Below are 14,976 nucleotides of genomic sequence, written 5' to 3'. Positions count from 1 at the left end.
AATTTTCCAAATTTAAATTAAAACTTTTAAGGAATCATAATGGAGCTTTTGCGTCAAATGATATGGTTGTACGGGGATACACATGAAAATACTTGTAATGCACTATAACGCAGGGTAAACAAAGTGATAAATTGATATGGCTGAATTATATCAAAAAAGGAGCGAACAAAGAATTTACATAAAAACCTGCATTTGTTGGAGAAATTCTGTAAAATCGGGCTTCTGAACTCTTTCTGGAAATGCAGATATGCCCCCTTCTGGCAGATTTGCGAAGTGGCAAACGTGTAATCGCCATGTCCTCATTTGACCCTCGGCATTTACGTTCCCGCAATTACCTGAACAGAGCTGACTGACCTAAATGTTGTTCTGTTCTCGTTTTATATCGCATGTGAACCTAAACGGGAAGGATGAGAATCAGCACGTGCAGATCAGCAGCCATTGAGCAGGTTCGTGATGATTCTTATGTCTTCTGGACAATGCCCTGTATACCCCGACCATGACCTATGGTCATAAGCTGTGGATGATGACCGCATGAACGACGGCTGAAATGAGGATTCTCCACAGGGGTGCCGGCTCACTGGTCAGAACAGGATGAGGACTTCAGAGGTCCAGATAGAACCTTCAAACAGAACCACGTACTGCTCCTTTGGATCGAGAAGAGTGAATTGACATGATTTGGGCACCTTATAAAGATGCTACCTCATCTGTACCCAAGGGAACTGTTGCTGGCAAACCCCACTGGGCAGAGTGACATGTTCCTAGTTCATAATGCTTGTAGATTCCTAGAACAAGCTACAGGCTGGCTGAGAAAAACTCTTCGCGTTTGCCCAAACCGTAATAAACACAAGATAAATGGAAAAGCTTCTACAACCACAGATAACAGCTGGGACTTTGAACGAAAGGGTTCTACAAATTCAATAATTGATAAGTATGAATAAAACAAACCAGCTAATCGTTTAAGCATCCCTGAGTCCAGTAGCATAAATCGCTCATATTCTGTTGCGTTTCATTCTGTGAAACTGAACCTGTCACATCCAGGGTTGCCAGTATAGTCCTGTGAATTTCTGCACACCCCGTAAATGACCAGAAATAAGTAACTGTAAGTGACAGACAAATTATACAAGAAAAACATTCAATGACAATCTAGGCCATGATCAACAAAATCAAAAAAATCCCCAGTGTGCCTTAGTCCCCAGTGTGTTTCCCCTCTTCCCCAGAATGCCGCGTAACTCTCTGGGTTGAGTGTATGGCTCAGAGACTGTTGCCCTACCGGTCATCTGCTATTTTGTTCTTTGTTTCCATGGTGTCTATTTTCATTTGTTTCTCTTCCCTAGGTTTGCAATGCTTGTGTCCTGTTCTCTTCTAGTCCTGTTTATATTTTAGTTCCTTGTTATCATCTTAATGTAGCCTTCCCAGTTTGTGGGTTGTGTTTTCTAGGGTCAGTGCTTGTTAATTGTTCCATCCGCTGCTCGTTGTCCTGGCCCTCTGTGATTGGTCGACTCTCTGATGTGCCACACCTGGCCCCTCCCATTAGCCCAGTTGTATTTAAGTGCCTGTCCCTGTTCATTTCTTTACTCAGTCACTGTGTGAGTCATTTTACTGTGTGTTGGAAGTTCTGGCCCTTTGCCTGTTCTTTGTCTTTTTGTTAGTGTGATCCAATTTGCTAATAATCTATCGCAAGTGGATCGTCACTCCCATTTCTCGCCTGAGCCATGCCGCACCGTAACAGCATGTCATCCACTAAAACAATTATTTTGATGGTTTTTCTATTTTGTATTAATCTAATCTATTTGCACGGTTCTATTAATGTAGCCACATACAGCTGGTCTTCAATCTTTACAAAACAGAAAATAATTAAAAAGTACTTGTATTGTGTTCCCTTATAAACACCATAGCTACAATTCTGCTATCCAAATGAATACAGAGACCATTTGTGTGTGTGTTAATGCATTTTATTTGAGATCAATTACAGCTTTTCAGACAGCTAAAATGAAATTAATGAAATATGAGGTAATATAAGAGAAATTTGCCATCAATATATCAACCTTCTCTTATCTGCTACTAAGGAGTCAAATTCAATAAAAGAGTTTTCCTCTCTTTATTAAATAGTGAATAAAATCAACTCATAAAAGATAGTGGCTGTCAATATGTGGACGTGCCCCCTAAATGATCTTCCAGTAAGAGAGTGGAGTTAATGAATGGGTTTGGCTGCCTTCATCAAACTGGGAAAACAAAGGGAGAATCATTTCCTGGAAAATGGCATTGACTCAGAGCCTGTCACGGCGAATGTGCTCCTGTTTCACATTTGATGGCATTGACTATGGTAAAAATGCATACAAATGAAATCAAAATCTCATCGCCAGCTAAAAATAAAAATAAATTTTTCGGTAGGTCAGTTACATTAATCTGAAACAGCAGGTAGGCATACCCTACCATAACCCATCCATCCATCCATCTTTTGTACTCGCTTGTCCTGTGCAGGGTTGTGCGGGTCTGGAGCTTATTCCGGGACCAACCCAGGACAAGGCGCCAGCCCACCACAGCCCTATCATAATATAGTCATAAAATGTAATGTACACTTTAAAATGGCTTATTCTCATTTCCCTTACAACAAAATAGATCCGGTCCTATTAATCATGTTAACTCTAGTTTATAGGCTGGAATTTCCACACCATTTCCATGTCTATTTCCTATTCTTGATCTGCCTGCACACATTTTGAAGCTAAGACTTCACCATTTAAGCTTATAACTTCCATTGATCAGACTACAGACCCATGTAACTAAGCACACATTCACAATAAGCACTAATCACAATTTTAGAAATGTATGGGACAGTCTTCTATAATTCTATTGTTTGTTTTTCTTTGCTTTAAATGAATGACCATTTTTTTTTTAATGGAGGAGATGACAATTTTCAGTATACTGACATCATGGTAGAGTTTGTCCACATTAATTGCCAGGTCAGGTTGTGTTGCAAGAGTCTCTGATTCACTCCACTGCACAACAGCCTCCATCAAGAGATATACAGCACGTGTACAAGCTGTCATGGTTGTGGTATACTGTACATTCTGGACGTTGGCTGCACGTCTGGACAACGTCCGGGACTGACCATGAGTTAGTCAATACCTGACGTTGTCAGAACATGAAGCCAACGAAGAAAAGGGATTGTTATGGAATCCTTTAAACTTTTTCTGTGGAGGTATAGGTTGTACAGTTCATCTTAATCTGAAAAGAAATCTGTATAAATTCGATCTTGGACATAGAGTAAAGGTCTATGAGACGTCTGCCAGACATTACGCCAACGAAAAATTTGGACGACATCAAGTGTATTTCATTGATTCAGAAAGAAAGGAAATTAGCCTATTAAAAGGCAGTTAGTGTATCTAACAAACAATAATATCCAAAAATCTTATTTTCATTAGACCATTATGTTGGCCAGACGTTGTGTCGACGTCCGCTTTTGACCATTGACGTCGGCCCAACGAACCAATACTAGCTGGGGTGGGCCCTAAATGGATTTTCTAAAGTTGTCCTCAAACCATTTAACTGCTTTGTTAAAAGTCTCGTCAGCCAGCATTTTGAAATTTTCGTGTTTTCTTGAACTGTTGTTTTGGTTCCGTAAAATTTGTCAAACTGACAAGAGACAGACGGATATTATATTATATCCATATATTATCGGATAGCGATCCGGCAATAGCTGTTGCTATGTATGCATGTAATCTTAAACAGATAAAACATTTTGTTTCTAGAAATTGTTTGGATAAAAACATCAAAATCAGATTACATTTTATAAATGGCACTAATACAAGTAACAACCAAAACGTTGAGTTGACGTAACCCAGACATTGAAAGTAGGTTGGCACATGGTCCCCATAATGTCCGTGGGACGTTGGTTTTACGTTGGCCCCAGGGAATTGCACACATTTGCTTATCACTACTTGGTTTACTGCACGTTGGGACAATGTGCATTTGACGTTCGCTGCAGACGTTGAGTTGACGTAAACCCGATGTGCAGATGCACGTCTGGCCAACGTCTGCTAATGACGTAGGGCCGACGTTATGCCCGACGTTCTACCAACGTTGGGCCAACGTTAAACGTTAGTTGGGAAATGATCGAATTACAAAACATTTTATATCCCAGAATATTAATTTTTCCAAGACAGATACTCAAATTCCAGGATGATTCTGGAAAAGCATAGACGGGTGACAGCCTTAATCATGCTTGGTTCATTTATTTTTATACAGTGCGTATGACTGTCATCGTCTATTTTTGAGAATACATTTGATTGACTTCACATGCGTGACTAGTATATTAATAACCATGTTTGCCCAAGAGATCGTCGTTTGCACCAACACATTACAGACAACACTGGAAAAGATATGCGCCCACAAGATTTCCAGTCTTCATTCTAAAACATTTACATTCAGGGTTTGCTGTGTATACAATGTGATATGAATAATTGCCGTTTTTCTCTGTTTTTTATATTGTAGTCACTATTTTATTTAGAAGATCAAACACGATTCCTCTCACGTCGCCGTGTCGTTATTATGTTGAGTAAAGAAAATGGTTTGTGGTTGAATTCTATTAATTTATAACAATATCCATCTGCGGACTCTGACAGCAAAAGTTATTGGGTCCCAGTCATTACACCTCATTGGATATATATAACTGTCATTCTTGGCTAAGATATTGGGTGAATAATGTGACTCTGTGTCACGGATAAGCAAATAAAAAACTATTTTCTGTTTGTTGCAGGGCTGCACAATGAACCAAATGTGTGTATTCCACAGTAATGGACGTAACTAATACATTTCCTGGTACCACTTTACAATAAGGTTCCCTTCTGATATTTATAAATGTTAGTAACTCATTAAACAAACTGATAGAACTTGTTCATAAATGTCTAAAGATGATTTACAAAGTATTACAACCTAAATAATAACCTGAATATAAACCCTTTATAAAGGTAGTCTTCTTGTTCAGTGGTACCTTTTCATTAATTACGTTTTATGGTAATGTTATCCCGCATCACATGAGGGCACTGTTGTAAAGCATAATGTAAAGCGGTTTGCAGTATTTTCACCAGTTTGATTGTTATACACGGGGGCGGCATGGTGGTGCAGTGGTTAGCACTGTGGAGTCTCCGCCTGGGTCATGTGTGCGGAGTTTGCATGTTCCCCCCACAATCCATGAGGAAATTTAGTAACTCCAATTAGAGTCCCACTCTAGTTACTAAATTGTCCGTAGGTGTGTGAGAGTGACTGGTGTGTGTGTGTGCCCTGCAATGGGCTGGCCCCCCATCCTGGATTGTTCCCTGCCTCGTGCCCTCGTACCCCCCGCGACCCAGTAGGATAAGCAGTTTGGACAATAAATGGACGGATGGATGATTGTTATACAGAATCATCCTCTGAGATGTTTCTAGTGAAATATACAAGGGGAAAATTTATGCGATTTTGAGTATATTCCTAAACGAGGGTTTAGGAATTACATTACGCATTTCATTTACTTATATAGTGAATGCTTTTATCCAAAGTGACTTACAAATGAGAATCAGATCAGAGAGGCAGTCCCTCCAGCAAAGGGAGTTAAGGGCCTTGTTCAAGGGCCCAACGGTGATAATACTCTGTTGCTGCAGGAACTGAACCCTCCCCTTCTGATAAGGGGCATCCATGCCCCAAATTTGGGTTAAAGAAAATGATGACAAATGGATTCGCTGAGCAAACAGTTTTATTTTTTGTGTTCTGACAGATAACAAATGCTATGAAGTTCATATCTCTGACTTCTTGTCCTTCTATAGCATTTTTTTATCAACACTATCAAGATCAAGGTGCAAACACACAAGCATGAAAAAGTCTACCATTCAGCAATGTACATTCCAGCACTAGGCGTTGGACCAGCCAGAGTTTCAGTGGGACCATGCGTGACCTTCAACCGACTGAATGTAATACTTTATTGCTGTGCAATAAAAGGTTGAATCCTTCACCGTCCAAGCAAAAAGTACATTTCCAGTTATAGTCCCAGCACTAAATGGACCAGTGTACTTATTACCTCCACCGGGTAAATTTGGAAAAAGGTGGCACCCATTTTGCCCTTTATAAAAGGGTAGGGGGCCTCTGTGCTTTTTAAGCCTCGGGGGGCATTTATCCCTTTAAGCATCAGAATGAAATGGCAGCACGGGGTTGTGAAGAAATTCCTTGCAGAGACAGATGTCATTGGTGCTATCAGTAAATTTGGGGTGGGGGTTGTGAATGACATAGGTAATAATCATTTTGCTTGTTGCGGTTTCCCTGACTGCAAGGCTTTTGTGGACATACAGTCTGTGCTAATTAGAAGGATCATGTATTTTCATAATTGCAGATTGTCTCAAACACAACTTGCAGTGCTTTTGATTAGAGGAACAGACGAGGAAGGACCCATACAAATGAATGCAAATTACAAAACAAATACAACCACAGCCAAGAAACTAGACTATGAAACAGAGTAAGACACTAGAGCTATTTAAACTTGTACTTTCACCAAAAAAAATTGTTAAAAACAGAACAAAGCACAAGTTTGTTTTATTTTGTACAGTGTGAAGCCTGGACCAGCAAGCAGCTAACAGTGGTCTGTGAGATCTCTCTTGTGCTCTGCCAAACGGACCACTGACTCACATACATAAATACACACGTTCTTGAAATAAAAAGGCAACACAGTCGAAAACAGTTTTAAATTATCTGCAGCCCTGTGGCCTGTTGATGTGACGTGAAACCGTGGAGGAGTCCCTATACTGGAGTCTCAGGAGAGTCTGGGAACGAGACCTGGGTGATGGCATCAGAAGGTTTATCTGAAGGACACTCAGGGGAGATCTAGAGAAGCAATAATGAGAGAAGAGAGAAAGGAGTCTCCTTAATGCATCTTCAGATTTCACTTTGCCAGATCAGCTGTAGTGGAGTGACTTAATTGATACAGACTGTTCACTGATACAGAGGAGAGACCAGACATGGCCCAGATCCACCAGGCTGCTTCAGTGCATCACCGTGCCGTCCTGTAAGCAACGGCTTTCTCTGGAGGAGAGATACACCTTCAAAACCCCCTTTAAAACACTACCTTCAGAATACTGGTAGGTAGGGAGCAAGCAGAATTCCAGTTCAATGCAGCTACTAGCCAATAAATAAATTTGATTCTGTTCCAGCTAATATGTATCCTGCTGTGGCAGTGTGGTAATTAAAATACCTTTAAAACCGGTTTCTTAGATTCCGGGAACAAAAGTATGCTTAACTGAGCCGAAAGTATTTTTTCATTAAAAGAAAAGTTATTTCCAGGTGATGCAACTTTACGGTTTTATGTGTAAATATCCAGGCAGAAAAAGCAGCCGCATTTCTGATCAGGCATCTGCTCTTTCCAGAAGCACATCAGCTTTTATTTTGCATGAATGTGTCTGTTACAGCCCCTTTCACTATTATTCTTTGGAATTACTTATATGAAGTTTGACCCATTTGTAATTAAAGATCTAGACACCTGACCATAAGGTTTCTGGTTCAAGTCCCGGGAAGCCTCCTGTACTTTATGGCAAATGTCACCTTGCCAAGTTTGCCTGTCAAATACCCAGATCAATCAATGAAGTCTAAAAAACACGAAAGTATGAGTAGATTAAAGCATGTGCCAAGCAACTAAAAATAAGCCACATATTACACCGTTAGGGGTTCCAGATTATAATCGAATAAAGTGTGTTTTTCAAGCTGAATAGCTGTCAGTGACACTAAAAGTCACCATAGCGTCCCATTAAAAAACCCCAACTTACTGCTTGCAGAGTTTTCTTCTCATTGCTGCTGTTCATGTTGTGTCTCTTGAGTTCTGATTTTATCAAGGCTGAACAAAGACATAATAAACATGTTGACACACAAAACCCCACAGCATTCATCTGGCAAAAGTTTCATAGAGCTTAAAGTTCATTGTACAGATCGGAAGCAGTATTAACTCAGAAAACAACAGCAGACAGAAGAACACGTAGCAATGCAATCAGAGTTTCAGATTATTCTAGTAACTCGTGCTAAAAAGATGTACTCTAAATCATGTTATTTAAACTTGTATATGAAAATCTGTTATTCACTGTAACCCACTGCATGCTTCAAACTCTCTGTAAAGTTTACAGTTTGGGACCCCCTGAGCCTTAAGTTGCAGTCTTATAATGATGAAACTTGACTTGGGTGATTCTTTGCACAAAAATGCAGCTATATCTTAAGAGAGGGGCATTACATATAACTGCAGACCTAGTTCAGGAACTGCTCAGGAAAACAACAGATACTATGTACAATCTGAAACTTCCTGAAGATTGGCTCTTGACAGTCAGCTTTCCTGAACCAATACATGAATCAGCATTAGATCCAGAACTAAGGCAAGAATCAGAATATTACATACAAATATCCCTGCTATAATCTTCCAACTACATATCCTATACAGGTTTACTGGAAGTGCAGTACCCAAGGTCACACACAAACAACAATTACACACTATAGATGCCAATGTGGGCGGCATGGTGGTGCAGTGGTTAGCACTGTTGCCTCACACCTCTGGGACCCGGGTTCGAGTCTCCGCCTGGGTCACATGTGTGCGGAGTTTGCATGTTCTCCCCATGTCGTCGTGGGGTTTCCTCCGGGTACTCCGGTTTCCCCCCACAGTCCAAAAACATGCTGAGGCTAATTGGAGTTGCTAAATTGCCCATAGGAGTGCATACGTCAGTGAATGGTGTGTGAGTGTGCCCTGCGATGGGCTGGCCCCCCATCCTGGGTTGTTCCCTGCCTCATGCCCATTGCTTCCGGGATAGGCTCCAGACCCCCCGCGACCCAGTAGGATAAGCGGTTTGGAAAATGGAAGGATGGATGGATGGAGATGCCAATGTGCTTAACTGCAGATGTAACATTTACAACCAATATGTAACAAAGTGTTTTCTTGGAAGCAATCATTTAAATTTGTTCATGAGTTTTTAAAAGTTAAAAAACTAAATTTTTGGTATTTTTACTTTGTAAAGAAACATGCCAATCACGTATTTTGCTTAATTTTTAAGTTGAGAAACATGACATGTGCTTAGAAATCACATATATGTAGAGAAGGAAGAAGAAATGTGTCAAATTATGGAAACGGCCAAGGTAACTGTTAAACAGGTTATAATCACAAAAACTGTCACACCCATGGGAAGGTCAGGCAGAGTGTGGAGTTGCAGAACCAGTTTACAAGAGCCACCAGGCGAAAGAGGGCTATCACCTGTCAGAATGATGCCCACGAAAATCCACACGCATAAGAACAGGTTCCCAGCCAAAGGGGTGTGATCAGTCATTATCCTTCCCTGGATCAAAGTGAAAATGATCCCGAACAGCTGAGGGAACATGGAGAACCAAGACATGAGAACAGCAACATCCGTCAAGCACCAGAACCCTACTTTAAATTTACCCCATAACGCTTTTGTTCTTGTCACAAAGCAAGTTAACATAAAACCTACCCACAATGCCCTCGTTTTTGCAAAAAAACTTTTATTGCTATATGGATGCATTTCACATTCAGGTCTTAGTCTTAAGGTTTTATTAATTATTAAAAGTCTTGATTTTGTATGCAAGATATGCATGCGAGCTCATCTGCATTTAAATAATGCTCAAAGTAGACAGATGTTGCACAACACCTGGATGGGTGAGGCTGCAGTAATAACTGTATATTTGATAATTTACATGTCACAAAAACTACAATCAATGAGGTTTGCATTGTAGCACTTCTGCTGAACCACCTGTAGATTACCTGCGCAAATGCATTTAGGAGACCAGATGATGTTCCCTCTGACTCCGGGTACGTAATTTCAACCCCAAACTCGAACCCCAGTGGTAGATAACCAGTCATAAAAAATCTGTTAAAAAAAAAGTTTACATCTATAACATGCCAACCATATTTATAAAGGCCAGACTTAACCGTTACTAAACACAACTTTAGAAAACCTATGAAAGTGGTTTGTGTTGCCAGGACTCCAGGCACCAAGGATCAACTGGCCAATGGGAGATCTTGTATGACATGTTTGTTACCCTTACTGAAGACTTGAAGGGGAACCTTGTGTTGTGTGCTGTCTCAGCCGTTCCCCTACACCCTCAGACTCACCCCAGCACTCCCGCTGTAAAGAAGACCACTATGATATGGTTCAAGTCCAGGGTGAAAGTGAAGACCACCATTCCAACGAAGGAGAGGATATAGACTATCAGAGTGGTCATTCTGAAACAACAAGAGAAATGCATACAGCCCACATCAGAATTTACGACGTAACGTTGTCCAAAGGAAGTCAGCAGTTAGCTTTTCAAATCTGTCAGCATTCAACCAGTGCTAGACTCATTTCATGAACATAAAAAGGATAGAGTAAATACTCTTGAGAAAAATGCTGATTAGTCTAACCCTGTCACGAGAAACATTTATAAATCTGAGAAGGCAAGTTAATTGCTTGCTGGAAACGACATGCTGTGCACAGGCAAGGCGCACAGCTCCTAGGACAGGGGATGGGGAAGGTTAGCAAACTAGCAGGACAGTGATCAGGCAAGAAAGCCAGGAATAGAGGCTAACTCATGCTATGTGTCTCCACAGGAGCCTTCCAGTCATTTATTTTAGTTTTTAATCCGATGTGTTTATCGATTGCAAAGACATCTATCTCAAAGTCTACATGCAATCCATTATAAACATCAAGCCACTTTTTGGATTACTGGGCGCAAGTCTACGAATCCCAGATGCTACAGCAGGCCAAAACTTTAATTCATTCATTCATTCATTCATTCATTCATTGCATGCTAAGTGACAAGAACTGAACACAAGTGTTAAGGTCGTGGGGGCGGGGGGGTTGGGAGGTGAGTCTATGGAGAGATGAACCACAGGCAAGCAGATGCACAAGATACATACTTGTAGGTTTTAGTGTGATCCAGCCACAGCCCACAGATTATGGAGCCTACCATACCCGCCACAACCAGGGTTAAGCCAATCCTGCCTGCGTTCAGCTCCTGGCCCTGAATGGAGTGTTCAAGTTAGCATCCGCGATTCATCCACCCATCAGAACTTCAAGCTCAGCCACAAAATTAAAAAAAAAAAAAAAACATAAAACCCTCCCCTACACAATGCATACTGAGCAGAGCAAAGCAAGGCTCCCTGCTCCACCCTAGGTGAGTTCAGTATAGATATAGGGTGCGATAATGACCTCATTATGACAGGGGAAAAGAAAATCCAATCAGACAATGCCCATAACAAGTCAGTGTCCATAGTTTGGTTTTTACAATTATATTCAGTACATCTTCATAATAAAACATTTTAGTGCTTGATAAGCAAGCACTTCAAATCATAAATTAAAACAGAATGATGAAATTATTAAAATTGAAATATTGTTGTTAATTGGCCTGATTCATCTTCACTCTGAGGTCAATGCCAGATTTGATTGGCTGCTGAACAGATCTTAGCATATATGACCATCTGGCATATGTTCCTGCTGTGCCAGCAACTGATTATTTAAACGCTGAGCTCAGCACTGGTCCCAGGTGCTATGTGTTGAGGGTGCAACAAAAAAAAATCTAAATTTTGCCTTCATTAAAAAAAAAAAAGAAATCGACTGACTGACTTTTTGACAGCTCTCCCCTACATGAACACCAGGCATGCAGAAGATCAGATTAAATGAATTAAAGTACAAAGAATTGAGCTCTTGCATTAAATCTGCAATGACAACTTAGTCTGTCCAGAGCAAGCCCCCAGGTCACTTACAGCTAAGCATCTTTTTCCCACAGCAAAGGACGAAACTGAAATTTCAGGGCTCAGCAAGTACAGTTCGACATACCACATAATGTGTCAAAATCATCTGATTCAGCAGCGTTGACAAAGAGTAGAAGCATCCTGTCATGATGCCTAAGAGATGACAGACATAGATGTGTTGTAATACAGTCCTGTTCAGATTGACTGGAAGACACTTGTATAAAGTCTAGTTAAGGCTAAATAAGTCTATCATGTAACAGTTTGCATATTGACTTAATTTGACTATTCAAATGTTTGCATTGTGTGATGCGTGTATTTTGCATAGCCTATCACCGAAAATAAATTCTCTCTTTACATTCAAAGGCTGTATAACACCTTTTGGAAAACAAAATGCGTTCTGTATCAAATAAATTCTGCCCCAATATCTGAAACGCAAGAGCAAGTAGTAACTCCTGGCAGCCTCACCGTAACTGATGAGAAGTAAGACAAAGGGCTTGCTCTTGAAGAGGTTAATGATTGACTGCTTGTAGGAGTAATCTTCAGCAGGAAGATCGGGAAGAACTGCCTGGGAATGACTTGGTGGCATGGGAGGTCTGTCTTTAATGACTTGGGGATAAAAAAGGAATGCTGTCAGGATAACAACCTCAAACCCACCTTGTGTTTCACCATGACACCCCCCGAGTAGGTCACCTGTAGTCCTATGGATGCTATCACTGACATCAATCAGAATTATCAGCTTCAAAGGAGATAAGCATACAGATACGTGGCAATCAGTTTTTTCCTTAGTGTTTTATCATAAACCCAATACTGATATGATAGTAATACCTCCATCCCAATCACAGATAAATAACTCACCAACAACTGCTAAAATGAAGAGTAGCGTTGAAACTATCGCCGTTCCATAGAACATGATACTGATGTTGTGGCCCATCAGATCCTTGTCGTCTGGGGTATTGGGCACCAGAACTGGAGGCAGCAAAAAACCCACTGCTACACCCAGCTGGGAAAGAAGCAGAAATTTCAGTGGGATTAATAAATGTTTCACCATTTTTGGCCAAAAAGTGATTTAGAGAGACTTAATTCTATACTGAAATGTGAATGGTGTTATAAAGCCATAAATGTTGTGTATCTTTACAATAGAAATATAAAAAAATAAAATGCATATTAATGATTATGTGACACTTCATAGAAAAATTATCAGAATGGTATAGTAATATGGGAATGAAAGGATGCTTGGCGTGAAATCAGGATGGCGAGAGACTCATCAACTTTACAGACCTGATTGCCTAGTACTGCTGCTGCACAGGCAGTAGACACTTCCTTAGGTCCAAACCACACTGATGCAATCCTGGACGGCAGTCCGAGGATGAACACCTGTGCAACGGAACAGATAACCTGCGCCGTCATCGTCACCCCGAAAAGATCAGGTCTCACGCTGGCGCATTTCAACCACGCCCCGATGCAGTTCAGACCGGAACCCAGAAGTGCAGTAATTTTCAATCCTTTTTTATCTAGTAACCAAGTAGCTGGGAAGATCAACGGAATGTATGCAACCATATAGACAATCGACAGCCAGTCGATCTTATCGTTTGGCACGTTGTAGTAAACGGTGAAAATATTGGTGATGATGCTGTACTGAATCCACTGGAAGGCATTGACGAGAGAATAAAGGCTGAACACCGTTAAAACGGTAAATCGTCTGAAATAAAGCTTAGTTTGCAGTGGCTTCTGTCCACCAGGAAGCATAGCCTGTGTCTCATCGGGAGGTATCTCCTGTTCAGATTCCTTAGAGCTGGATAAGGTCAGGTGAACAGGTCCGTTTGATACACCGGAATACTGACTGGCATCTTGCGGTCCGATCGGCCCCAGCGCCGTGGAAGCTGTGTCATCGCCGCCCGGTGCGCTGCCACTTCTTATATGGCCCTGTAATATCTCAGCCACCATGATGGTCGATCGTGCGAATCCCTACGTCATGTGCTTCAAACTCCGCCTGGGAAAGGTACACTGTCGACTTAACACACCTGAACATTGTGAAAACAAAACCACAATCGACAAAGGAAATTAATATTGATGGGATATTCACATACCTCACGATGTCGCAAGATGCTCTCAGACGCGCCTCTGGTCTAACGAGATTAAGTACAGTACCCTATAAGAGCTGACAGGACATTTTGGTACAAATTATACTGCATATTTACCCAACAAGCACGGTAAACGATGATATTATGTCCCACACGTGCCGCGTCTGGGATTTACAGATGCCGGCACGGAAATAGATGTTGAAACTTCCTCGTTTCGCTCTGGTAGTAACAGAGCAGGCGGCTCGTATGCTTTCGGCTCGCGCTCGGATTGCGATAGGCTGGCTAGCTGACGGCACGCGCACACTACAGAAGCGTCCGATAGCCCCATCAGCCAATCACCTTCAGCAGCGCGAGATCCCCCATCATACATAGTGAACCGCCAAGTGGACAATGTCAAAATGGAGTTGCTAGACAATTTATTACATTGTAGTTTTTGCCGTTTGCTGAACGGGTAATGCAGTTGCAATACTTACTCTAATTTATTTGGAGCTAACAGATTATCCTCACCAACCTCCATGGTGATAAAACCTCAACCAAAAATGTCTAAACCATTAAAGGTATCACACACTTTTTGATTTATTAAAGGGTTATGAAAATGCTTGATTTATAATCACTTGTAAGAAACCTCTCACCTACTTTCTCCACATCTACTTCGATCTTGTTACTATGGTTACAAGTAATCAGGTTTCTTACACCATGGTAACTGCACTGAATATCAGTACACACTCAGAGTTTGCATTTTGTACCGCACATCAAGACCTCGCAGCGATGTCTGCGGCCAAGGAAGATGCCTTGTATGAACTGAACATGCGAAGAGAAACGTGGTGTCAGGTAGAAGTGAACAGCAGGTTGCGGACACCCGCGGAGAGGAGACACTTTGACTGTCATTTGAGAAACACCTGGGATTTCCATTCGCCTCAAGCCAAGATCCTGGATCAGCGATCGGCCTGGGTGGCCCAGGTCCACAAGCACCACGAGAGGCGGCATTTCCAAGAAAGCTGTAAGCATCTCAGCAAAATTATACTACTTTCATTTTTTTTCTTCTTCAAGAAATTGTGTAATATGAATAATTGCAATTCGGAAGCCCAGAATGCTGCATTTTATTGCTGCTAATAGTTCAACCATTTAGAATGAACTGTCTCCAACTGTCCTCCTTGCAGA

At 41.2% G+C, this 14,976-nt stretch overlaps 1 protein-coding gene and 1 long non-coding RNA gene across 5 annotated transcripts; one reads left to right on the top strand and one right to left on the bottom strand.

Annotated features, from left to right (window-relative positions):
* Positions 1–405: 405 nt before the first annotated feature.
* On the top strand, positions 406–834 carry LOC125714885 (uncharacterized). The gene is made up of 2 exons (XR_007383876.1): positions 406–446; positions 565–834. It is a non-coding gene; the product is annotated as an uncharacterized LOC125714885 (long non-coding RNA).
* Positions 835–5,710: 4,876 nt separating this feature from the next.
* flvcr1 (FLVCR heme transporter 1) lies at positions 5,711–14,366 on the bottom strand. Of its 4 annotated transcripts, XM_048985525.1 has the most exons (12): positions 13,822–14,143; positions 13,576–13,724; positions 13,013–13,108; positions 12,590–12,734; positions 12,200–12,340; positions 11,820–11,887; positions 10,901–11,004; positions 10,118–10,228; positions 9,767–9,872; positions 9,242–9,353; positions 7,782–7,849; positions 5,711–6,846 (listed from the first exon to the last, which is right to left on the bottom strand). In XM_048985525.1, exons 2-12 carry the CDS (start codon positions 13,621–13,623, stop codon positions 6,763–6,765), a joined length of 1,083 nt encoding a protein of 360 aa, XP_048841482.1. In that variant the 5' UTR covers positions 13,624–13,724; positions 13,822–14,143; the 3' UTR covers positions 5,711–6,762. The 4 variants fall into 4 exon arrangements, with proteins under 4 accessions (XP_048841482.1, XP_048841481.1, XP_048841479.1 ...); XM_048985524.1 differs by having other exon boundaries at positions 13,013–13,755; positions 13,933–14,366; XM_048985522.1 differs by having other exon boundaries at positions 13,013–13,724; positions 13,822–14,361.
* Positions 14,367–14,976: the final 610 nt, after the last annotated feature.

The sequence above is a fragment of the Brienomyrus brachyistius genome, chromosome 19 (assembly GCF_023856365.1).
Source record: "Brienomyrus brachyistius isolate T26 chromosome 19, BBRACH_0.4, whole genome shotgun sequence".
Classification (NCBI taxonomy): domain Eukaryota; kingdom Metazoa; phylum Chordata; class Actinopteri; order Osteoglossiformes; family Mormyridae; genus Brienomyrus; species Brienomyrus brachyistius.
Note: the sequence above shows the minus strand (reverse complement) of the source record. Positions and strands in the feature narration are given on the sequence as shown.